At 57.1% G+C, this 23,884-nt stretch overlaps 7 protein-coding genes across 7 annotated transcripts; 1 reads left to right on the top strand and 6 right to left on the bottom strand.

The window, feature by feature from the left end:
- Positions 1-1,866: 1,866 nt before the first annotated feature.
- On the bottom strand, positions 1,867-6,498 carry V2A60_009220 (ABC-2 type transporter-domain-containing protein; the record flags this gene model as incomplete). Its single annotated transcript, XM_083260487.1, has 1 exon — positions 1,867-6,498. One exon carries the CDS (start codon positions 6,496-6,498, stop codon positions 1,867-1,869), a length of 4,632 nt encoding a protein of 1,543 aa, XP_083116613.1.
- Positions 6,499-10,008: 3,510 nt separating this feature from the next.
- On the bottom strand, positions 10,009-11,487 carry V2A60_009219 (NAD(P)/FAD-dependent oxidoreductase; the record flags this gene model as incomplete). Its single annotated transcript, XM_083260486.1, has 2 exons — positions 10,009-11,036; positions 11,226-11,487. 2 exons carry the CDS (start codon positions 11,485-11,487, stop codon positions 10,009-10,011), a joined length of 1,290 nt encoding a protein of 429 aa, XP_083116612.1.
- A 2,276-nt stretch (positions 11,488-13,763) lies between these two features.
- V2A60_009218 (cleavage polyadenylation factor subunit CLP1) lies at positions 13,764-15,498 on the bottom strand (the record flags this gene model as incomplete). Its single annotated transcript, XM_083260485.1, has 5 exons — positions 13,764-13,775; positions 13,846-14,039; positions 14,135-14,401; positions 14,526-15,333; positions 15,463-15,498. 5 exons carry the CDS (start codon positions 15,496-15,498, stop codon positions 13,764-13,766), a joined length of 1,317 nt encoding a protein of 438 aa, XP_083116611.1.
- Positions 15,499-15,960: 462 nt separating this feature from the next.
- On the bottom strand, positions 15,961-17,187 carry V2A60_009217 (inositol polyphosphate multikinase; the record flags this gene model as incomplete). The annotated part of the gene is made up of 2 exons (XM_083260484.1): positions 15,961-17,059; positions 17,120-17,187. 2 exons carry the CDS (start codon positions 17,185-17,187, stop codon positions 15,961-15,963), a joined length of 1,167 nt encoding a protein of 388 aa, XP_083116610.1.
- Positions 17,188-18,464: 1,277 nt separating this feature from the next.
- V2A60_009216 (chaperonin 10-like protein) lies at positions 18,465-19,801 on the bottom strand (the record flags this gene model as incomplete). The annotated part of the gene is made up of 5 exons (XM_083260483.1): positions 18,465-18,949; positions 19,002-19,133; positions 19,194-19,364; positions 19,427-19,542; positions 19,614-19,801. The coding sequence occupies 5 exons, from the start codon at positions 19,799-19,801 to the stop codon at positions 18,465-18,467; spliced, it is 1,092 nt and encodes a 363-aa protein (XP_083116609.1).
- Positions 19,802-20,791: 990 nt separating this feature from the next.
- Positions 20,792-22,429, top strand: V2A60_009215 (Argonaute complex, subunit Arb1; the record flags this gene model as incomplete). The annotated part of the gene is made up of 3 exons (XM_083260482.1): positions 20,792-20,912; positions 20,971-21,037; positions 21,223-22,429. The coding sequence occupies 3 exons, from the start codon at positions 20,792-20,794 to the stop codon at positions 22,427-22,429; spliced, it is 1,395 nt and encodes a 464-aa protein (XP_083116608.1).
- Positions 22,430-22,870: 441 nt separating this feature from the next.
- V2A60_009214 (YqaE/Pmp3 family membrane protein) lies at positions 22,871-23,513 on the bottom strand (the record flags this gene model as incomplete). The annotated part of the gene is made up of 2 exons (XM_083260481.1): positions 22,871-23,280; positions 23,456-23,513. The coding sequence occupies 2 exons, from the start codon at positions 23,511-23,513 to the stop codon at positions 22,871-22,873; spliced, it is 468 nt and encodes a 155-aa protein (XP_083116607.1).
- Positions 23,514-23,884: the final 371 nt, after the last annotated feature.

The raw sequence follows: 23,884 nt of genomic DNA, 5'->3' as shown, positions 1-23,884 counted from the left end.
CAATCGAGACGACGGAGGACTTTTTTTTAATTGCTTTTTTTGTTGGTTTTCTTTGCGACGAGTTGCTTTACAGTGAAGCAGCACAGGGGAAAGATATAGTAGGAAACGGTTCTAGTTCTTCTAGTCGAGAACGTTGCTACCCTTGGAGACTTTCGACGAAGCGGAATGAGGGAACGATACGCAAGAGGCAGAAGCCTGATGGGCAATGGTGAGAGAGGAAAGGATACGACTCGATAGACTGGGCGGGGGGGCGTCCTCTTTTTGAAGGACTGCGGATGCTCGCCAAGTGCCTACCTACGGGTGGTACCTGTCGCTGGCCAGTCGGCAGATTAGTTACCTGATGAGAGGTAGACATGGGTGATGGGGTGGCTAACAAATGGCCAGAGGATTATGGATGGCCTGAAGTCGCCAAGTTAGGCCGTGGACAGTGTTGGTGGCGGTGGGGATGTTTCAGTGGAGGCTCAGGGTGGATTTTAGGCATCCTTTAGCGTTCCACCGCCTCGAAGTGCGGGGGAGGACTCAGAATGCTGTGTCGATGCCTTAACAGATGATACTTGATGTGCCAACAGCGAGGCGCCCCGTCTTTGGTTGCCAGCTGGCGGCCAAAACAAGGGGGCGGGGGATAGACAGCTGACAGAGGAGAAGACTCTTCCGCCTCTGCACGGCAAACGAAGGTTTCTCCATCTTGTTCTCTTCTCCTACACCATCGGCATAACCACCCAATATTTCCGTACAACCTCCGTCCTCCAGCGTAATATTGACACATGGATCGTCGAGATTAAGTTGACAACTGGGGCTTGCTGCCACTAGCCCGTTCCCCCGCCCGTCAGCGACCCAGCCATGTGGATGCCGCCAGCGCTGCGCCCTAATGCAACAGCTTTGCAGAATGCAGCTTAGAAGAGAAGCTCCAAAGCTACACGTGGTGCGTCCTTCCCGGCGCCGTCTGGTCACACACTGTTCTGGCGGTTGGAATTCGCGGTGCGCGTTTGACGTTGCTCTGATGTTGCTCGGCTGGCATGATGTCTCTTGATTTTCACGGATCTCGGTGCCGGTCCCATCAGCCTCGGATCTCTTTGCCGAGCCAGAACCGTTGCGATGGAGTTGTTGGGGACTCAGACAAGACGGCCACAGTCAGGAATGGATGAGCCCTATGGCACGAGCCGGGACACTTTGGATGGTGTCTCGCTCAGCAATGCAGCTGTGGTGCCAATGTGGACTTGTTTCGATCACGCGCCAGCAAGCCTCTCAAAGCAAACTCTCCGTACAGGTGTGCAAGAACGCATAGTAACGGATATTATCAATGCCAAGTATGTGTAATCCACAGTGCACTGACTGCACTGCCTTGTTCTAAAGTTAGGGAGTGTTGATTAAGCTCTAGCCAAGAAACCAGCCACTGTTGATGAAAGGCTCAACAAAGCAAGCTTTCCTCTTGGACGCCACCTCAATGCTCGTGTCCAATAGCACACGATAGCAACTTTGTGAAATCCAGCGACTCCATCCACCATGGGCCGGGGGCCAATCGTTGGGGTGGCCAAGTTCAGCCACGCTCCACTGTGAACGGCCACCTACCTCTTTAGTAAGGAGATAATCATGACGATATGACGAGAGCACAAGCTTTCGTAGTGACAAAGAGACTTAATCAATTAAGCTCATCTCCCTATCAAGATGCAATTGTGGATGTTACGTAGTCTATTACGTGGACAAGGAGGATTGGCAATCCGAAGCACGGCTCATCATTTGAAATTTGCCTGGTCTAATTCTATACGATTTTGGTTGGATCTAGCATAAACAAAAAACACTGTGTTGAAGTGTTGAAGTCACCGAAAACGCCGTTCCTCTGAATCAAATCTGGCTACCAGATCATCTCTAAAACCATTTAAACAAGTAGTTAAACCCAAACGACCAGCGACGAACGCGGACAGTGTAGATGAAAAAATACACGAGAGCCCAATTACTGATGCAAAATGCGAGGAAAATGCCAAAGTCGCGCCATTTTTGGCTGGGCTCAATGTGAAGGGAAGCCAAGTACTGGGTACCATCGGCATAAGGGCAGTAGCCGCAGATATCGGTGGCATTCGGGTCAATCAGGTAGCCTCGGCCAGCCTTGGCGATGAAGTCGTTGGCAAAGTCGGCGCACGTCTTGCCAGACGGGGGCTTGAAATGGGCAGCCTCGCGGTCGTCGCAGCGGACTTGTTGGTTGGCGAGCGTGCTCGAGAGAACACCGCCGACAAAGTACGTGGACGGGTTGACATAGTACATCCAGTAGCGCCAGAAGACGACGAGCTGCTGGTACGGCACGAAGACGCCGTTGAAGACGGAGAACATGACGAGGAAGAAGGGGAGGACGTTGCTGATGACGGTAAAGGACGGGGCAAAAGCGCAGATCCACTGCGCCCAGCTGGTCTGGAAGAGGAAGAAGAGCAGCGTCATCAGGAAGACGAAGCCGGCGGTAGCGCTGTCGGTGGGCAGCCCGGTGGCATAGTACCAGAGCACCCAGTAGAGCACCGCCGAGATGACGGCGCTAGGGATCTCGGAGAGGATGGAGGCGGAGCAGAATGCGACCCAGCCGTAGATGCGGGACGGGTACTCGCGAGCCTCCCAGAGGGCGCGGTCCATGAAGAACTTTGGCAGGACAGCGTTCATGGTGGCGGGCAGGAAGAGCAGAACCAGAAAGGACGTGAACATGCGGCTCTGCATGTCCTCGACCGTGTTGCCGAGCTGCCAAAAGGTGAAGCCGTTGAAGATGCCGATGAGAACGGCGACAAAGAACTTGCCGTACACGTAGGAGGGTTGGCGCCACTGCTTGATAAACATGCGTCTGGTCAGGAGCATGGTCTGCTCGTACACGGAGGCGGCGAACTCGTCCGGCTTCGCCGCGCCGGAACCGTGCTGCAGCTGGGCAGCGGCCTCGCCGCGGTCACGCTTGATGCGCTGGATCTCGTCGGTGAGGCTCTTGTTCTCGTCGGAGCGCAGCCACTGGTCGTTCCAGAAGTCGCGGCCGGCGGGCTTGGCGCCCTGCTCGACGAGGAACTCGGCCACGTTCTTGCCGTCGGGGCACTGGGAGCCGCGGGCGGCAAAGTAGTCGACGACGGCAGCGCCGTTCTCGCCGACGGGGCCAAAGTAAAAGACGTTGCCGCCCGGGTTCAGCGCGAGGATCTGGTCAAACTGCTCGATGAGCTCCGACGAGGGCTGGTGGATGGTGCAGATGATGGCCTGGCCCGCGGCGCACAGCTTGCGGAGGAAGCGGATGATGGAAAAGGCCGACTGGGAGTCGAGGCCGGACGTCGGCTCGTCGAGGAAGAGGAGCAGCGACGGCTTGGCGGCCAGCTCGACACCAATGGTCAGGCGCTTCTTCTGCTCGACGCCGAGGGAGAAGACGATGGCGTCCTCGATGGGCTGCATCTCGAGCAGGTCGATGATCTTGTCGACGTAGGCAATCTTGTCCGCGCGCGGCGTCTCCTTGTCCTGGCGCAGCAGGGCCGAGAACTCGAGGGCCTCGCGCACCGTGGTGGACTCCTCGTGCAGGTCCATCTGCTCGACGAAGCCGGTGCCGCGCTGAAAGTCGGTGGGCAGGGCGGCGCCGTCGACGAGCATGCTGCCCTCGACGACTCCGACGACCTGCCGCTGGGATAGCGTGTTGAGAAGCGTCGTCTTACCCGCGCCCGAGGCGCCCATGAGGGCGACCATGACGCCGGGTTTGGCGTAGCCCTGAACGTTGTTGAGAAGCTTCTTGGGGCCGTCGGCGGTGGGGACGGTGTAGTTGACGTCCTCCCAGGTGAAGATCTTTTCGCTGCGCTGGAACTCTTGCAGGATCTCGTCGGGGGTAGTGATCTGGCGCCGGAGCGTGTCGTCGCCCTGCGTCTCCTTCTTGCCGGACTCTTCGTCGGCCGCCTGGGTCTGCTTTGCGGCGGCGGCACCGGCCTTGGATTTCTTAAAGACGAGGATGCCCATGCCGGAAGTGGCAAACGAGATGGTCTCGGTGGCCAGGACGGTGACGAGAATGTACAGAACGGAAAATGCGATGAGGACGGCCCAGTTGCGCCAGAGGTTGGAGCGGTGGTAGTCGTAGTTTGCGTTGAGATAGTCGGCGCCGTTGACGGTCGTGGCACCCGCGGCGGAGCCGGGAACGGCACAGCCCTGGTTCTCCGGCAAGATGCCGGGCCCCTGCGGCACGAGCTGGCTCGGGGCGCACTGCATGTTGCGATTGGACAGCTCGTTGGAGATGACGCCCTCGAAAGAGTACGACACCGGGTTGATCCAGTAGAACCAGCCAAACCAAATCTTGTCGCTGAGGAGGGTGGGCTTGCTGATGGCGTAGCCGGTAAAGATGAGGAGCAGGTTAAAGGTGATGCCGGAGAAGCGGACGGCGTCGTCGATGGAGGGGCTGATGGCGGCGAACATGCGGTAGAGGGCCGTGATGCAGATGGTGGTGGTGTAGATGTAGAGCAGGTAGATGAAGAACTTGCCGGCGTCGAGGTCGAGGTTGCACATGAAGTAGAGGATGACGCCAAAGACGACGACCTCGAGGAGGAGGAGCGGGAAGTCGGCGAGGATGCGGGCAAAGTTGACGGCCGAGGGCCGGTAAAAGGCGTACTCCTTGTGGCGCTGGATGACGTCGCGGCCGGCGATGGCGCGGATGAGCTCGGAGAGCTGCAGCCAGCCGAGGAAGAGGATGGAGAAGAAGGCGGCGCCGCCGCGGAGGAAGAGGCCCGAGGTGTCGTCGGGGATGTCGTAGAAGAGGGAGCCGACGATGAGGCCCATGCTGACGATGATGGCGAACTTTGTGTAGAGGGTCTGCTTGTCGCCCCAGAGCAGCCAGAACTCGCGGCGGGTGCAGGCGAGCACCTGGCGCCAGTAGCTGACGGTGTAGTTTGAGCGGCGCGGGACGGTGCGCGACTTGGCCTCGCGGACCGACTGCCGGAAGTCGGCGGCGTCGGCGTGCGCGGTGGCGGCCAGGTGGCGCTCGTAGTCGGCGACGTCGGCGAGGACGGCGGCGTAGGCGTCGCTGGCGCGGAAGGCGGCCTCGAGCTCGGCGGGCGTCTTGGGCGCGCGCGCCTCCCAGTCGCCGTCGCCGTCGTCCCGGAAGCGGCGGGCGTTGACGTCGCAGACCGAGGTGAGAAAGTCGGCCGTGGTCTGGCGCGGGGGCGCGTAGAAGCCGAGGTCGACAAAGTACTGGCGGGCCTCGGCGGCGGGGCCCTGGTAGAGCATGCGGCCCTCGTCGAGGACGAGGACCTTGTCGGCGAGCGCGTAGATGCCCTCGCCGGCCTGGTAGAGGGTGGTGAGGGTGGTGCGGCCCGAGACGTCCGTCATGACGCGCAGCGACCGGGCGTAGTCGAGCGCCGTCGACGCGTCGAGCCCGCGCGTCGAGTTGTCCCAGCAGGTGACGGTCGACTTGGTCGCCAGCGTCTCGGCAATGGAGACGCGCTTGCGCTCGCCGCCCGACACGCCGCGCGTGTACTCGTCGCCGACGTTTGTGTTGCGCGTGTGCGAGATGGCAAACATGCGCAAGAAGGCGTCGACGACGAGCCCGACGGCGCCCCCGTCGTGCTTCTTGGTCTTGGTCCGCAGCGCAAACGCCAGCGTCTGCCCGACCGTCAGCGACGGCAGGTGCCGGTCGTTCTCCGGGTTGTACACGACCTCGCCGCGGTACCGCCGGTCCATCTCGGCCGCGTCGATGCCGCCGTATCGCACGTCGCCCTCGACGGCCGCGTACCCGCCGCGGTTGTTGGCGATGGCCTTGAGGAAGGTGGTGCACCCGGCGCCCGGGCGGCCGAGCACCAGCATCATCTCGCCGGGCCGCACCACGCCCGTGAAGTCGTGGATGAGGTCGCGGATCGGGGGACCGTCACCGCCACCGCCTAAGCGGCCCAGCGCCGGGACGAGCTTGGTCAGGTGGCCGTATAGGTCCGGGCCAAAGGTGCCGAGGATCGCCTGAGGCAGGGTGCGGACCGTCGTGGCGCTCAGGGCCACGCCCTTGACCGTCAGGTTCTTGAAGACGACGCCGACCTTTTTCGTCGACTCGCCGCTCTCCGGGTGCCGCTTCTCGAGGTGGCCTTGGCGCATAAACTCGTCGAGCTGGAAGTCGTCCTCGTGGCGCTGCGTCTCCTGGCTGTCGGCCTCGACGTCGGGTTCCCGCTTGGGCTTGCGCAGCGCCGAGAGCAGGCCGCCTCCGCTGCCGCCCCCGTCGCCGCCGGCGGTAGAGTGCCTCTTGGCCTTGGGCACGCCCGAGGCGTTGCTGGCCCGTCGGCTCAGCTCCTTCTGGAGGTCACTGTAGCCCCGGAGGGCGCTTGCCTGGCGGACGGGGCCGCCGGCGTCGGCATCGCCCCAGTAGCCCTCGACGGAGGCGTCGCTCGAGGAGACGCCGGCCGAGGGGGACGGTGCGAGAGCGGCTTCGGCGCGGCGGGTGGTTGTCGTCTCCGTGGTGTTGGTTGCTGTGGTGTCATTGGTGGCTCCGACGGTGGCCGTCGTCGGCACCGTCTGCTGCTCTTCGGCAGCCATTATGGAGCAATGTGTTGCCAATGGGCTCCCTCTTTCTATAATGAGTTTTGTAGAGAGAAAAAAAAAGTCTTATTGTATTGGTCGTTATATAGTCACCTGTCGTTTGAGGACGTTGGCGAGTCTCGTTGCTTGTGTGTCTCACAGCGTTCAAGAGGTGGGACGTGGACACTTATATGGACTGGGAAGCTCATTACGACCGCAACAAGGTCGGATCCGTTTCAACTTTTTTTTTTTTTTTACTCTTGCTACTCCCTTCGGCTCCGTGGTAATCCCATGTCATGACGCACCGCCCCTGTGGACCACCGGGGTTGGTTCCGCCGAAGAGGAGAGCCAATGAGTGCCGGCCTGGATAAGACGTGCCTGGAGATTGTATTTCTAATCTCCGGGGTGTGTGTGTTGACAAAATAAAAAAAACGTCCACCCAGTCTGAGCTAACCCAATTGTTGCTTTTAATATGGGTGCGGCTCGTTCCTTGATGTGCGGTTGCTTTGGAATTCCTCAAGGGTCAAACTCGGTGGAGCCGTGATGGCGGACAGAAAGAAAAAAAAAAGCGACTTTTTTGCTCAGTATGTAGACAAGCGCGGAGACTTGTTGTCACCTTGTTTCCACCGTTGCGGAGACTTTTTCTTTGCACCCATGGCATTAATAATTGCATATAGTTCATTATGAGCATGTTTCCCCCCCTCCCCCTCTTCCTTCTCACGGTCCTGGGCGTCGTGATAACGGGGGGAAGGGGGGGAGGATCAAGGCAGCCGCATTCGGCTCGCCGTTAAGGCGGCTGTGCCCTTGTCTGCTTGATGTCTGACTCTGCAAGGCTTGCCCTGGGCTTCTGATGTTTGAATGATTCATTGTGGAGAATCTCTTTTCAGTCCGGCATGGGGCTCTGGCGTCTTGGTTGGCAAGTTGGGCCGGGGATAACGCTACTGGTACGGTGGGTGGCCCGTGGAAGGCAAAGGAGGTTAAACTCGTTGCGGTAACTGATACGCAACGCCGTCCATCATGGGCATCTTGATCTCTGACGGCATCTGAGTTCATCCGGGCAAACAGTCACCCACCGAGAGACCACCCACCAAAAGAAAGAGCAAGCATACTTATGCGGCATCATCCCACAGCAAACTCTCAAAGTAAATGGGATTCGGGAAAAAAAAAACTTGGGGTCTCAGCGTCCACTTTTGGGATTTGCAAGCCAAGCCTTTTTGCCCTAGCTACGGAGTTACTCCAACAAAGATGCAGGACCCTCAACTCGAGTCTTTCCCATGTTCCCCTTTTTTTGATTGCTTTGACATGATACAGACTATTCGTAATCCGCACGCATGTCGGAATTGACAAGCATTCTATTCGCAGGAGAGCGATGACACCATTCGCCTGCGCAGCCTTGTACTGATGGGTGAAATTGCACATTGCATTGGCAGCCGTGACACGGGCTCTCAACCGCCGCGGCCGAGTCTCTTTTGGGAGTCAAATTTTTGATTTCAAAGCAGTTGTTTCGAAGGAAAGGGGGGGGGGGTGTCTCTTGATAGACTCCAGATAAATATATGGGCCAAAGGCGCGGCGGCGCCAGGCTCGCCGCTCAACCTGCTACTCGAGCTCCGCCGCGGCGCTCCCAACTTTTTTTCTTGCTTACAAGTTTGCTGCTGTTTTCTGAATTTAACCTCTTTTTATGTTCTGTTTGTTGTCATCTTCCTTTTGTTGGTCGCTCTAATGTCAATCGGCCAAGCCCCTGTCATGTCTGGACACGCGCAAAGTCAAAGTGACGTAAGGCTGTCACCAGTTAGAAACAAAAGCTTAAAAAGCCCGAAAATATTGCCAAATTAGGAACTTGTTTATTCGTGAAATGGTCAGCAAAATGGGCTTAATTAGCCCACGTTTTTTTTTTTCGGGCGTATCGGCAGCAACACAAAAAAAAGGCAATACGCTCGCTCACAGAGAGACCTGCACATGCAGATGCCGCCTACATGTCGGCAACTATCAACTATGCACATGGGCTGTATGGCGAGCCTTGGCACGTGCTGATCAAGTAAGGGTGACAGGGATTTATTACGGATGGAAAGAAGAGAAAAGGAAGGGAAAAAAAAGGAAATCAGGAGCAAGGCTCTGTAGTTTTCAACGGCTGAGGGTGGCTCACCTACTTACTGCGTTGGGCTGCAACCGCTGCACGACGAGTCAACAGTCCAGATGCAGCCATTAGCCTGAAAACAAGAACAAAAAAATAACGGTAGAAACCTGAGACACTCTGATGCGTGAAAGAAGTCGTGATGAGACTTTTTCGTCGCACGGATACCCGAGATATCGGTGTTTAATGCCCCCATAGCAGATGCGTTACGGAGTCGGGCATGTTGGACCGCGGCGATAGGTGTTTAGCAAAGGGCTTTGCTGATGATGTCCGCGTTACTGGTCCCCCGGCAAAGGGTGGGTACCACACCAATTGGTTAAAGTATTTAGTATCATGTATTTAGTTTGACAGATGATGATCCCTTTTTCGGCGACTTGAAGGGGAGGCCGCGCGGGCCGCGGCCTACACGCGCGACGCACGGGGGAGAACTGATGTGGTGCTTCAAAACGTGAAAATGCAAGACTCAGACAGGGCCACCCTGATGTCTGTTGGTAAATCCGCCGTTCACGGCACAGAGTACAGAAGACGTACATCTTGTCTTGGGGAGGGGGCGGCTGGCGTGAATTACTGTGCGTGCGCCGCACCACCGCCAAAGCCAAGACGCACCTGCGGCGCAATATGGATTGGACACGGGGGAGGGGGGGGCCGAGTATACTGAGTAACTCCTTAATCCACACTAACCAAAACAGATGAGCTGGCGTCGTTGTGACTTGAACAAGAGATGCACAATGGCTACGCCTTGATGGCACAATGTCTGTCTGCTCATGGCAGCTAGAAGAGCGCGAAATCGACTCCCAACACGTCGTCCCAATCTTTGCCATTTGGAAAATTAGGAACGAATCTTCTTTTCTGGGCCACTTTTTCGTTCAACTAGATCTACCATTACATTAAAGTATAATCTTGGGAACGTATTTTTTGTCAACGAGGTCCCCAATCTGACCGTGCGACGTTGCGCCGGGAGAGATATCGCGAAATGCTACCCGGGAGAGTGAGTACCAGGTGACTGATGTACGTATTCACACCTTGGCCGGGCTTGTCAATTCCGAGCTCAATGTTTGCTCTTCTCGTTCCCTCTCTCTTCCTTTATCTTTCTTCTTTTTTGATGTTATTGTTGTTTCTCAAGAGCAATGCGGCCAAGACTTAGTTCCGCGGCGGGGCCACGAGGCATTCCGAGATGGCTTGCTTCGAGGTTTCGGTGTCCATCAAATTCCAGAGACGTATATGGGAAAGAGATTGGAATTAAAATTTAATTATGGTATGAATTTATATATAATAATTTATACAATGTGCTGCCAGTCCGGCGGCCTCACCATGACATATCATTGAGCGTCCCCCCCCTACCCCGCGTCCCGCGCCGTCTTCTTTCCTTCTTCTTTCTTCCGTGCTGACCCCCCTTTTTACTGGTCAAACTCGCCGGCGTACAAGACGTCGCCGGGCTGCCCGTTCATCTCGTCCCAGACGGCGCGGGCCTCCTCGTGGATGCTGCGGCTGGCGATGTGGTTCTCGGTAGCGGCGGCGGCGGCCGTCTTGTTGTTGTTGTCGACGGGGATCGTTGCCAGCAGGGCGGCGACGTTCTCGCGCTCGAGCTGGACGTGGAGGTAGACGGCGGTGCGCTTGCCGCTGAAGAGGGCGTAGGGGATGTTGGTGGCGCCGTCGTTGTTGGCGTCGCCGACAGCGTAGAGGCCCGGGACGGTGGTGGCGAGGCCCTTGGTGGGGTCGACGGCGATCTTGCCGCCGTCGTCGAGCTTGGCGCCGGCGTCGCGCGGCAGCGTCGAGGCCTGCTCCGTCGGCACGTTGATGATGAAGGCGTTGCGCAGGGTGGAGTTGCCGTCGGCGAAGTGGACGCGGAAGAGGTCGTGCTCCGGGTGCGTGGGCAGGCTCGGGTCGGCCGACGGGTCGGCGCCGTCCGCCAGGCGCTCAATGGACGTCATGACGCGGTCGTCGACGGTCACGTTCTTGGCCTCGAGGTAGGCGTGCCAGCGCGGGAAGCTCTTCTCGGTGGCGTCGAGCATGGTCTGGTTGGCGGCGGTGCCGTTGGTGAAAGCCACGACGTCGCTGTTGAGCGTGGCCACCTCGCGGTAGGTGCCCGGCGCCGAGGTCACGGGGCCGACGATGCCGAGCGACTGGTCGGCGTGCTCGTGGCCGTCGCACCACGGGCACCAGTAGATGCCCTTGCCAAAGTTCTCCCGCAGGCCCGGCGTGCCGGGGATGACGTCGCGGAGGCCGGTGCCCAGGACGACCTTGCGCGCCCTGTAGGTGATGGCCTGCTCGCCGCCGCCCGTCGCGTTGAAAGAGTACGTGACGGAAAAGTACGTGTTGTTGCGCTCCGGCTGGATCTCGGTCACGGTGCCGTTGGTCATGGTGACGGTGCCGTAGTTGGCAATGGACTTGCGGGCGACCCAGCGGTAGTAGGCGGTTTGCTGGCCTGGAGAGGTGGTGAGTTTTTTGTTTCTTCATTTTTTTGTGTTGATCAACGGAGAATGCGTAGGGGAAAAAAAAGAGACAGGAGGAAGAGGAGAGAGAGAGAGAGAGAGAGAGAGAGAGAGAGAGAGAAAGAAAGAATCCAAGAAAGAGAGAGGGCCCGGTCAACTAGAGTGTTTCGGTTCCAACGTACCATCGTTTCCGGGTAGATCGTGGAGGTGACGGGTGGCGGCGTTGCGGTACTCGCCCGAGTCGACGAGGAGGACCTTGCGGCGGACGCGGGCGAGGCCGCTCAGGGCGGCGAGTCCGGAGGGGCCGCCGCCGACGATGATGGCGTCGTAGTCGATGCGGGGGAGGGCATCACTGCTGCCGCTGCCGTTATTGTCGTTGTTTGTGACGGGTGCAGAAAGAGCAAGCAGCGGGAGGGCTGCGACGAGTGCGGTGCGAAACCACATCGTTTTTTGGGGGGGGGGGAAAGGGCGAGGGGATGAGGCTGTTGGAGATGTGCTTTTGCCTGCGTTTGCCGCGAGGATGTGGTGTTGCTGCACAGACGACGACGAGGACAACAACAACAACAACAACAAAAGGACAAGATATGAAAAAAAGGGCAAATTTTACGCAGCTATTGTAGCAACGGGAATTATGGATAGAGGGAGAGATTATCAAGAAGAAGAAGAAAACATGAAAAAAAAGTCTGAGCATTCGGTTGAGACAATCCCCGTCATTTTTATACTTTTTTGTCTATTCAAATTTCCCAGCTTCAAGGTTCCCCCGTCTCCCCTCTCCTCACACACACTCTCTCTCTTTCTCTCCCCTCCACCCATGCCATGGTAAGCGTCGATGGAGCTCAGATCAGCCGACTTATTACGATGACAAGCTAGACTGGAAGGGGGGGGGGGTTGAACGCTATGCCAGTTATCATGCTCAACCGTGGAGATGCACTTTTTCTCGTATTACCATCTTTGGCAGTTGCCGAGCAATGCATTGAATAGAAAAAAAGGTCTTGTTTTTTTTTCTGCTCGTCTTGTACTATTAGGGCGGTAAAAGGGTGATTCGAATGTTGTCGAGGTTGCGGTGCATCATGCATGAAGCTTTTTGGAGCTAGTTGATAAAGATCCCAACTCTTTCAGCGGGTCCGTCTTTTTTCTGTTTCTTTTCTTTTCTTTTTTTTTTGGTCGGCAAACTTGAAAGTTGGTGGCTGGCTGGAGCTGCAGTCTGGGTCCGGTCGGAGCTGGGGCGAGGAAAGGCCAAGGGAAAAAGGAGGGGAGGCTCCGCCCGGCAGAGGCGCCGTTCAATCTCCAATTCGGCAAAGATGAAGCGAGAGAGAGTTTCGGTAGGGAAAAAAAAAAAAGGTTGAAAGAGGGGGGTTGCTGAAGCTAAGATTTTTCTTTGCTCCTTGTTTTTTCTGTACAGAGAAGAGGCGCAGAAAAAAAAAGAAGGGTGTCAAAGAGAGAGAGAGAGAGAGACAAGAAAGAAGAGAGAGGGAGGGAGACACCAAATCACAACTGCCCTACAAGTTGCTACAGCTGTTCCCGGTCGCCCGTCTCCTCCTCGTCAAACAATCAAGAACATGTCAAGACAAAATTGACTTGGCTTGAGGACCCGGGGGGAGCTTGGACGGCATCCCAGACGCACAATGACGTACTCCACTTGGCCAAGCAAAAAGCTCGCCATCTGCCAAAGCGTTACATCGTCTTCTTCTCACCCATCACTCAGCCCAACTTTTTCCTCTTCTTTTGGGCCTCCTCCCGCCGCTTGTCGCTCTGCCGCTGTCTAACTCGATGCGGCTGACGTGCAGGACATGTACATAAACTAACAAGTATCCGTACTTACTGTGATCAGCGAAAAAAAAAAAAACAAGATGGAAAAGTAAACAAGCAGGCAAGTAAGCAAACAAACAAGATGAAATAGAAAAAAGCATAATACGAATTCGCCATCCCAATGCGAAAAAAAAATGGTGTACTATGTACTCCGTACGGATACACTGCAATCAAATGCATCAAGAGACTCGGCTGTCGGCTGTCGGACGTCCGCCTCTGACCCGCGTCCTCGTATAGCTGATGAGCCATGTATTTATTTATTTATTTATTTATTCATTTGTTTTCGAGTCTTTCGAGTCTTTCTTCCTTCTCCTCTCGATTTATGGAATCGTACAGATAACTGTAGACCATCGGCACATGATTTCTCTTGTTGCACTGCTTCTGCCTCCCCCCTTTTTTTCTATATGTCTCTGGCAATTGAATAATGGACATTTGCCGCAAAAGCCGGCCCCAGGTAAAAAAGTAGACCTTGTACCCGGTAACTCGGCTGAGAATGGCTGACTATATCGTGACCGGGATATCGGCCATTATAGGTTTGCGGCAACATTTACGGATACAGGAGCGACGAGTTGGAAATAAAAACTAATAATAATAATGATGATGATGATGATGACGAGAAGGATAATAATAGAAGTCGCCCCCACTGCTTGCCATGATGTAAGAAAAAAAAATCTTTTGATTCCCATACCAATGTACAGAAAAGTCGCGAAGCACAGTTCGCGCCAAGCTTACACAGCCGTCGGCTTGGCATGACAACACCTCGTAAGACTCGACCCAAAGGAAAAACTCTATCTCAAAGATGCATGTTTTTTGCTTTCTCGTCGCTAGTTTCTAAACCGGGAAAACAAAAGTCCAAGACGGGCTGTCCACACTTGAATTCCCGAGCAGGGAAAAAAGAGGAAAAAAAATCATCAAAAACTATCCTAGCAAATTAATAAACGGCTCCGGCCACCGTCCCCACACCAACGGCCGGTCCCCCAGCCGTCCGCTCACCGGTGCCAGCATCTTGACCTTGCGCTTCTGCTCGTCCACGTCGGCCACGTACACGAATCCCATCACCCCGGCCGTCCGTATCGTCTCGGGCGAATCTCGTACCGACGCGTGCATCACCGCCAACGTCCAGTGCTCCATGGACGAGCACGCCTCTTCCCGTACTAGCGTTTCCGTTTCGTAGTCGGAATCTGGAGCTGGTTGTTATTAAAAGAAAGCGACACGTAGTTGGCAGAGGGTATGTGTGTGTGTGTGTGTGTAAAGCGTTCCATGACGGTATCAAAGAGCTTACAATCTGGTAGCCTGTAAATGACGAGACTGTCAAAGTCGACCTGCTGAATCTGCGGGCTCAGCGTCCGTCGCGCGTCCCCGAAAAAGTACTCCTTGATGACGGCCTCGCGGCTGTGCTCCGTAAACGCCTCATCCCTGTCCACTACGCCGTCCGACTTGTCCAGCGTGATGACCTGGATCGGCTCGCCTAGGCTCGTCTTTTCCGTCGCGAAGCGCTTTGCAATCTCTGCATTCAGGCCGCTCGTCCCGACAATGACGACAATGTTGACTATGATCAAACCCATCAGGTCAGCACGTTTTGCTGCTCCACTTCTCTTCTCTTCTCTCTTGCGGCATTCGCCATCATCACCACCACCATCACCATCACCACCACCACCTCCACGTATACGTACCTGACAACTCATCCACCATGTGCGCCAGCAGGTCCAGCCCCCTCGCGCTGCCCGCCTCCACGCCCATCGAGTCCACCAGCACGCCCGCCGTCTTGACCTCCGGATCCTCGCTGAGACGGGCGCTGACGCCGTCGGCCAGCCGCCCAAACAGGCGCTTGTACACGTCGGCGTCCTCCTCGGCCGACTCGCGCCCGTAGTAGTACGCCAGCGGGAGCTTGACGGGCACCGCGCTCGGCCCGCTCGTCGGCGTGCTGCCCCAGCCGTCCGCCGCCGCCGGGTCCATGACGGTCGCGAACACGCCCGCGCTCAGCGTCCCCGCCAGGCTCAGCAGGCCCTCGCTCGGGTCCGCGTTGACCACCAGCGGCTGCTGGCCCTGCCGCGTCGCGTAGCTCGCCAGCGTCCGCACCAGCGTCGTCTTGCCCGTCGCCCGCCCGCCCGCCACCAGCACCCGCGGACCCTCGCGCGGCGCAGCACCCGCGCCCGCCGCCGCCGCCGCTGCCCGCATCGCCGTCAGCTGCCCGTGCAGGTTCAGGTGCGACGCCGCCGGGTTCTCATTGGGCGTCCGGAACGTCGCTACGCCGTCGTGATCGGCCCGTCCGTCCACCTCGAGCTCGCACCCGTGCCAGGTAAGCAGCTTGCCGCGCAGGGGTCCCGTGAACCGGTAGGCGTTGCGCGCCGCCAGCTCCACGCCGTCTTTCTCGGCCGTCCCCGACACTAGCTTGACGCTGATTGACGCCCCGGGTGCGAGCTGAAAGCGCCATTCGTCGGCCTTGCGGAGCGCAACGGTGCGCGTCGACGATTCGACATGCTTGAAAGGAAAAAATAACGGCGTTAGCTTGCTCGTTTGGCCGCAGGCGAGCGCCGTGACGCAACAAAAACATCGCAGATGGGGAAAGGGGGGGAGATTGGGCTGGTTTGAGATTGAAAATAAGCTTACCTGTGTAGGGATCTGCCCTAGCCCTGGAATTGACATGCTGGGCTACATTGAACACTTTTGTGTAGGTCGGAAGCTTTTGTTCACGATGCAAGCTTGGAGGGGCATAGCTACCTTACCTCCTACCTACAGTGGGGGGTGTACTACTAAGGTAGTGGGTCGGCGATTAAGCTACCACTGCTCCGCACAACAGCTCACATTGACAAAAGCTTCGTTTTTTAGAAGTGGCATAAACATGCAGTAAACATCGAATGAGTGATATATAAACAAGAAAGTAAGGGGATGATGACGTATATCTACAACGTCGTTTATGCGTTGCCGCGTAGCTACTCTGTAGGCAGCTAGAGATGTAATGCTCTTCTCTATATGCATGTGTACAAAACCCAGCCCAGACGCCGTGCATGTTGCCGTCGTCTACAATGGAGACGGCGAAAAACAAGAAAACAAACAAACAAACAGAAAGGGCTCAAGACTGAATGCGAATTCGGACGGCCACTCATTTCACCCCGAAAGCTGCTTAAAGATTTCGCGCACACTTCGGACGCCCCCGAGCAAGTTCTCGTCGGGGCCTTGGCCAGGCGTCCACTGCGCATGCGCAAAGTCAATCAGCTTTACCGAGAAGACCTGCGGTCCATCGTCCATGTCCATGTCTACGCCGTCGTCCTCGTCGTAGTCGTCGTCACTGTCTCCCAGGATAGCCGCCTGGATCATCTCATCGTCATCGCCCATGGCAATGCCACTATCAGTGCGCAGGGTCGTGCGGTTGAGTATCTTGGTCTCGACGGTCGTCACATTTTCATTGTTCTTGCCAATGGCGGCGCGCAGCGCGTCGCCGTCGCCCTCAAAGATGAAGAGCAGCGACGATGAGTACATGCGGGTCTCGTGCGCCTCCAGGATGTCCTGGATGTGACCAACTTCGCGCGCAAACGCCTCGCACACGGCCCGGCCGAGCTCCTCATCAATGCCGGCGTTTGAGTTGAAGACAAAGTGGCGGAAGCCGTCGAGAATGTTGTCATTGTTCATCGTTACGCGACCGTAGTCCTTGTCGTAGACAAGATAGCCCTCATCATCGAGCTGCGACGTGTCGTCGGACCCTCGGTAGACGCGCATACCCGCTATGCGAAACCCCAGCTTTTTGTGCGTCGTCTCGGTCGCAATCTTGTCGAAGCGCGCCTTTTTCGCAGCGGGCGCGTCGTCGGCCCACAGCCGCGTGCCGAGCTTGACGTCGAGGATGTTGGGTTTTTTGAAGCCCTTGGCAGCGTTTCCAAGCGCGACGGCCATGTTGGTCTTGATCTTCTTTCCGTTGGTGGGGACCCAGGAGCCGCTGTTGGCCTCGGCAGGTGCTCGCGAGACCTGCTCCGCGACCGTTGCTTGGATCTGCTCTTTCGCAGTCTGGAAAGCGCCCGTGCTTGAAACGGCTCCCGTGACGGCATCGTCTAGATTGATCGCGGAGGGATCGCTGAGTTTTAAGCAACCAATGTAGGAGGGCATAATATCGGCAAATTCGGGGTATCGAGAGGCGGAGTCGTAAAAATCAATTTCGGCCTGCGTGCAGGGCTTGATGAAGAGCTCCCCATCGGCGTCGCATAAGGTGCCAGCACTTATATGGTCAGTCAAGATCCCACTGTCACACATTTCTGTTGTCTAGGTAGTTGCTTACTGTCCTGCGACGGCATAGTTGTAGTCGAGCAGTTCTTCGCGTTCAGGGATGCGCTTGTTGTTCATCATGGCGAAAATGCGCAGCAGCGGCTGAGAGTAGAAGCTTTAGATCGCTGTGTCCATATAAACTGGTGACCAACAGGGACTAAGCCCCCCGGGTGAGGGAAGAGTTATATCCTGCAAGGCTCAGAGACTGGAGAAGAGTACGAGGCGAAGCGCGGCCGTATCGTGTCGTAATCAGATGGGTAAAAGTAGAATGCAAGGCAGAACCAGTGCGGGTTGGCGGGATATATATTAATATGGCGCGAGGTTAATACATGAAAGGACTGTTGTCATGACCTGGTAGTGTAAACATGGAGGTGTGGTTGTGAATGGGAATTCTGCTCCGGAAAGGCGGTGGTACAGTTTGCGCACCAGGACAGTCATCAAAGAAAATGGATTTATTACTGGTATGTACCTCTTACTGACTGCTGCGATGCAGCCTGGCCCAAGGCAGGTTGGCAGGTTGGCCCAGGGCCAAACAACGCCACCTTGGGCCGCAGTGGCGCTGCTGAGGTGGGCAGGTGGGGTGCTCCGAATGCGACCTGAGTGGTACAGTGCGTGAGTGAGTTGTGCATACGCCATACACACAGCCCAACGCTGCAGGTGATTCCGAGCAGACGACGCACAGTGATTCTGGTCACGGTGACTTGTGATTTGGCCCAGGTGCTGTCCAATCATCATCCTACAGCGAGGTTGGAGGCAGTGCGTGCATCCAGAGCCTGGCCATTTGACCATTTGTTACCCAAGCATCCCACGAGCCCTTGTGTACTATGCATATACTGTGGACTCTGCACTGTGCAATGTGCATACTGGGACAAGTAGCCTGGTCCGGCTGACGTGGGGTCGCACAGCCACAGGGCCTTGCCACCTGGTCGGCCGCCGTTTGCGTGGCGGCGTCTCGCTGTCGCATCAACTTGCCGTCTCATCAGCCACCATCTCTCAATCATCTCTCAACTACGAACCTTGCAGGGCTCATCATCACCTCACGATTCGCCAGCTCGTCTCTTCTCCTCTTCCATCGACTCCCCACGTTGCACCAGCATGGCTTGCTTGCCACCCTGTCCCTTGCCAGAACCAGAGGGAAGAAGCCGGTGCCGCAATGTTCCCGGCTGCTTCCAGAGCCCCTGAAAACTGCCTACCAATCTGCCTTGGCCTCTCCCTTCGCGTCACCCCCGCATTGGGCCTGGGCTCCCAAGTATTGCAAAGCGTTCTGTTGGCATTGATGAAAGAGACAAAACCCCACGCCTCCACTGCTAAATACAGATTCTCGACAACCCCATCTCCGCCAACAACACACGTCACTTCTATACCTGGCCGTCCTGCTTCACCTCAAACACCGTCTTACCCAGGCCGCCCTTGCCCTTGTACGTCTGCCAACACGCCTCGCGCACCTTGTCAATGTTCTTGAGATCCACGCGTGAACCCACCACCGCCCGCAGCTTGCCCTGCTCCGCCCCATCCTTGAGTAGCGCGAGGTCCTCGCCGTTTGGGTCCAGGAAGATGTATTTGTACTCGACGCCGTAGAAGCGCGCCCTGAGCTTACGCAGCTGATCCGTGGCGTCGAGAAACACGCGGGCCACAATCGGTAAGCGTGGCTTGTCTGGAGTATTCATGACGCTTGAGTTCTGCAGCGTCGCGCCAGAAGGGGCAGTCGAGATGGACACTACCAGACCGCTACCCTTGACTAGCAGCGGCATGAACTCTGTTGCCTGGCCGGTGGTGTCGAAAATGAAGTCTACGGACCCAGCTGGGATCGTGTTGACGGGATCATCCTTTGTATAGTCAATGACTATGACGATCATTAGCATCGTAGTAACACAGATTACCGGCAGTGCACGTACCCTGATCAACAACATTATCGCCGAGCAGCTCGGGCACCTTGGGCACCTTGCTCGTCGACACAGTCGTAATCACCTTGCCTGCCTTGAAGATATTTTTGGCAATCTGCAGACCGTATGCGCCGGTACCGCTCACTGTACAACGTTAGCTCCCGACCAGGATCAACGGTATGTCAAGGGGCACGCATCACTCACGTCCGGCGGGGATAAAGACTGTCTTGCCTTCCAGCGAGCCTTTGTACTCGCGCAAGGCCTGGAGCGCCGTCATGGCAGCCAGCGGCAACGAGGCAGCATCGCCAAACGACATGTTCTTGGGCTTGAGCGCGATGAAACTCTCCGGGCACATGGCAAACTCGGCCCACGCACCTACCGTACCAATCCAATCAGCCATTAATACCTTGACATTACTCATTCAGTTACACACATACCTCTACTAGACTCTGGAAGCCGCACGTACACCTCATCGCCTGCCTTGAACGACGTGACACCGCTTCCCACCTCCTCCACCACACCGGCCGCATCGTAGCCAATTTTGTACGGGAACCTGCCAAGCGCCCGCGAGTTAGTGCCTTGGCCATCCCAGGAGAGGAGATCGGGCGGCTACGCGTGACGTACGTGTCTTTGATGGCCATCTTCATGACACCGTCTGCCTTTTTGACGTCAACAGGGTTAATGCTCGCCGCGTGCACCTTGATCAGCACGTCGGTAGGCTGCGATACGGCCGGCTTGGCCAGCTCGCTGAGCTCGTAACCATCGGGGTTTGTGTACTTGGGCGCCGTAATCGACAGCATCTTGGTCACCATGTTTGCAGCGGGAAAAATCAGCAGACCGACTAGACCTTCTCAGGATAGTGAGACAAAGAAGAGGGCAGCCTTCTGGCTATTTTATACAAAGTATAGTACCAAAGATCTTTGCCACTTTGAGGCCAAACTGGCGAGGTGAGGCCATGATGCCCGCTTCCGAAAAAGAGTGGGTCAGTAGCCGCCGTCTTGGGCCAAGTCCGCAGCGGACATGATGGGTCCTGTGTCCGGCAAATGCCTTTTCTTTCGATCTGTGCCTTGCAGGGCTGAGTGTCTACCGCGTTGTCGGAGTTTTGGAAAAGTGAAAAGAAAAAAAAAACGTTGGTGATGATTTTCTGTTACTGGTACCATCATCCAGGATACCCACTTTATGGGTAGTATATCGACTGGAATGTAGACTCTCAGACGACAACTGCGTTGGTTGACTGAGACCTTCTGGTTTGCGGAGTTGCTTTATAATGAGCTACAATCTGGCGGAAAAAGATGTTCATTTTTGGCAAAGCCGAGGCTGCCAAAAAGTCCGTTGGAGAAATTGGAAAGGACCAGAAGATGGAAAGTGTTGCTAGCCCGCGTCGATGAGCCCCGTATTATTCCCGGTCTTAATTCCCGTCTAACCGGCTATTGCAGAGCGGTCTCTCTCCGTTTCTATAATGGATGGTAGCTGATGATTCAGTCGTCCACGGGCAGACTGCGAGTCGTGTATATTTTTATCATGTTTAAAAAGAGCTTGCAAGTTCGAAATCACCGGGACTATTCTGTCCAACCCAACATGCTGTGCCACGCCAGCCACCTTTGATGCATGTGCCTGACCTTGTGCGTTTGCTTGTTGTGCCTCTGTACATTTATGCACGCGGGTGTTTGACAAGATGACAAAAAAACAGCGTACAAAATCATAAAAATTGAGCCCTTTCCCCCTTAGCTTTCACACTTGCAGTTGCAATAGCCACGTCAACCACCAGAAGGCACAAAGTCGCCTGGAACTGAAGCATCAGCATGGATTCGGACCACGAACATGACGGCCTCGAGCTGGACCCTGTTTCCAACTTCCCTGTGAAACCAAAGAAGAAGAGACGCGGAGGACGAAAGAAGAGGAGTCCGGCCACTGGCTTCGAAGGTACGATCCTGGTTGCTTCACCCATGATCTTTCCTCTCCAAGTCTAACCACCAGGCAGAATACTATGCTGATGCGCCTACAACACCCGAGGAAGCACTCCGTGAGCAGCAAGAGCTCTACGCCAGGTAAGCAACCCGGCGTGCCCACCGCACCGCGACACCTCCCGTACTGATTCTTGTCACGCACAGCTCGATCCCATTTGAACAGTGAGAACCAGCCACCTCTCTACAAAGTTCCTTCCCCCCCAACCCCCAGGGGGTTCCCTTCCCTTCACACGCACAGCTAACCGCCGCCCTCACCCCTTCCGCAGACGCATCCAGACCTGCATTCACCGCTACCGCACCCGCCGGCGTCTCGACACGGAGCTGAACAGCTACTTTACCGAGTACATGTTCCTCGGCGGCATCGACACCAACGGCACGCCCTTCAACGACGCCGACCTCGAGGAGGGCTCGCTGATCCCGCGCCGGGCCGACGACGCCGACGCCGACGCCGCCGCCGCGTCGCGTCTCTACGACGGGCACGCCCGCAACTGGACCGTCGACTTTGCCGGCGTCGCCGCCGGCTTCCTCTCCGTGTCCATCCTGCCGCTGACGGGCGTCGAGCTCGCGCCCACGGAGCGCGCCGTCGCCGTCGTCGAGAGCTTCCTGCGCTACGTCCTGCAGCACGATGTCTGCCCCGAGCACGCCGACGACGTGACGGGCGCGCTGGCCGTGTGCGCCCGCGCTCGCGACGAGTGGCCGCGCGTGTGGCGCCTTAAGAGTCTCCTGCCGGGCCGCTTCAACCTCGCCGCTGCGCAGACGTTTGAGGTCCACGAGGCGACGGACTGGTCCCTGCATAGTAGCGGCGGCGGCGGCGGCGGCGGCGGCGGCGGCGGCAAGTCTCTGGACGGGGATGAGGCGCCCGCCGCCAGCCCGGAGCTCGTGTTTTACGCGTCCCTCGTGGCGGCGGGCCAGCCCGTGCCCAAGACGGCCGACGGCCGCAGCGACCTGCGCCTCGTGCGCCGGTTCACCTGCTCCCTGGCGCTGCGAAGCGTCGAGATGCCCGGCGAGGACGTTGCGGGCTACTTTGGCCGGCTGGCGCTCGGCGGCGGCAGTGGTGGCGGCACTGGCAACGGCAGCGGCTCGGAACACACGCACAAGCGGCTGGGCCTTCAGCCGCTCGGGCGCGCCCTCTTTCGGCCGACCGTCATCGAGGACGGCTGGGTGCGGCAGGTGCCGCTCGAGGCGCTGCCCGCGGACGAGGACGTCGTCTTCTTCTTCGAACGGGACCTGCTCGCGACCATGACGTTGGGCATGAAGGTCACGGCGCAGGTCTGCGAGCTCAGCACCGGGTTCCGCTTCGTCAAGACGCTGGAGACGGTGCAGCCGTCGTTTTACACGTTCCTACCGCAGCACCTCCTAAAGGACTACAAGCCGCCGAGGGCGAATGACCGGCCGCCGCCCTCGATCCACGACGGAACAGCGCCAGCTATCGAGGAGGCACCCGAGCCAGATGACCAGGGCCACGCCGAGTAGAGAAGAAATGGGGTAGTTTCTGAACTGAACAAAAATTGATCAATATATGTGCATTTATTGCTTTCGCTATTAACCTGTCATCCAGATGAAAATCACCTCTAATATGATACGTGAACAATGAAACAAGGTGCATTCAACGCCATACGGACCGGTTGGTAGTATCCCGAGCGGAATCCATCAAGTATGCCAAGAAGAAGAGAACGCAAACGAGAAATACAAGACACACATAGGCACAGACACAGACACAGAAACAGACACACATTCGCCGAAACCCAGCAGCTGCGAAAGGACCCGCTCATGAATTCCCGATTGCGGCAGACAACGGCAGCAAATGCCCATCGCTGTTTTGACCAGACATTTGCTCAGCCGCAAGCGACGAGACCCGGTGACGCCGCGGGGAGCCCGACATCACCGTTTTCATCGAACCCATCAAAAGCCACTCTAATCGTGCGACTGCACCTTGTGGTCGCCAGCGACTGCGGCCGCGTACGAGGGAGGGGTCTGTCCATTGGAGCGACCCGCGCCATTGTTGGACGTCACACCGTGCTGCTGGGGCTGCTGCTGCTGCTGCTGGGAGGAGACGTTGTTGTGACTGGTGCCGTAGTTCATGGCGCCCTGCGGTCGGGGCTGGGCCTGGGGCTGGTGCTGACCGGGAGGCGACTGGACGTAGACGTAGTGGACGCGGCCGCAGCCGCCCTCGCCGCCGGCATTGAGCGTCTCGTACTCGTAGGGCGGCTCGGGGAACTTGGCGATGATGTACCAGGCGTGCAGCAGTCCCGGGATGTAGCCGAGGACGCAGAGGAGGATGTTGATGAGCGAGTCGGCGCTGCAGATGCCGCACTTGACCCAGACTTGACGACGAGAGAAATTAGCCAAAAGATGGAATAAAGGAAGAGGATGGAAATGTTTTCGCGCCTGCGAGATTAGAGAACCGTGCTGCCCTGGCGGTTCTTTGAATTGGGAAAACCAGGCGCAGACAACCAGGTGGCGGGGCAGACAAGGGAAAAATAGAAGAAAGGAACGTACCAGGCAGGGGAGGGAAGAGGATGGCGAGGACGCCGAGAAAAATGTCAGCGGAACACATGGCTATTTTCTTTGGCTAGTTTGGCTTGCGACTGTCCGCGAATAAAGTAGACAGGAGAAAGGGGAAGAAGAATGTCGAGAGCGAGGATGAACTTTTGCCGTGGAACGATGCAGGGTTTACGTTGTCATCAAAACTGCAGCCTAGGTACTTATTACAACCTGGAGGGGGAGGAGTGGCACAGTGGGCTTACTTTGTTGTCGGCCTCCAGCGGCGACCGGCGCAATCGTAGGTACGTCACGCGGCAGGTCACGCTGGGGCGGCCAGCCTGCCAGCGCCTGCCTGGCCCCTGTCCCGTTTCTCGCGCAGGGCTGGCTGGCTGGGGCCTGGCTTGGGGCTTGCGTAAGGTTGTCGCGGCTGAAGCTATGTGATTG

The sequence above is a fragment of the Cordyceps javanica genome, chromosome 6 (assembly GCF_051103115.1).
Source record: "Cordyceps javanica chromosome 6, complete sequence".
Taxonomy (NCBI): domain Eukaryota; kingdom Fungi; phylum Ascomycota; class Sordariomycetes; order Hypocreales; family Cordycipitaceae; genus Cordyceps; species Cordyceps javanica.
Note: the sequence above shows the minus strand (reverse complement) of the source record. Positions and strands in the feature narration are given on the sequence as shown.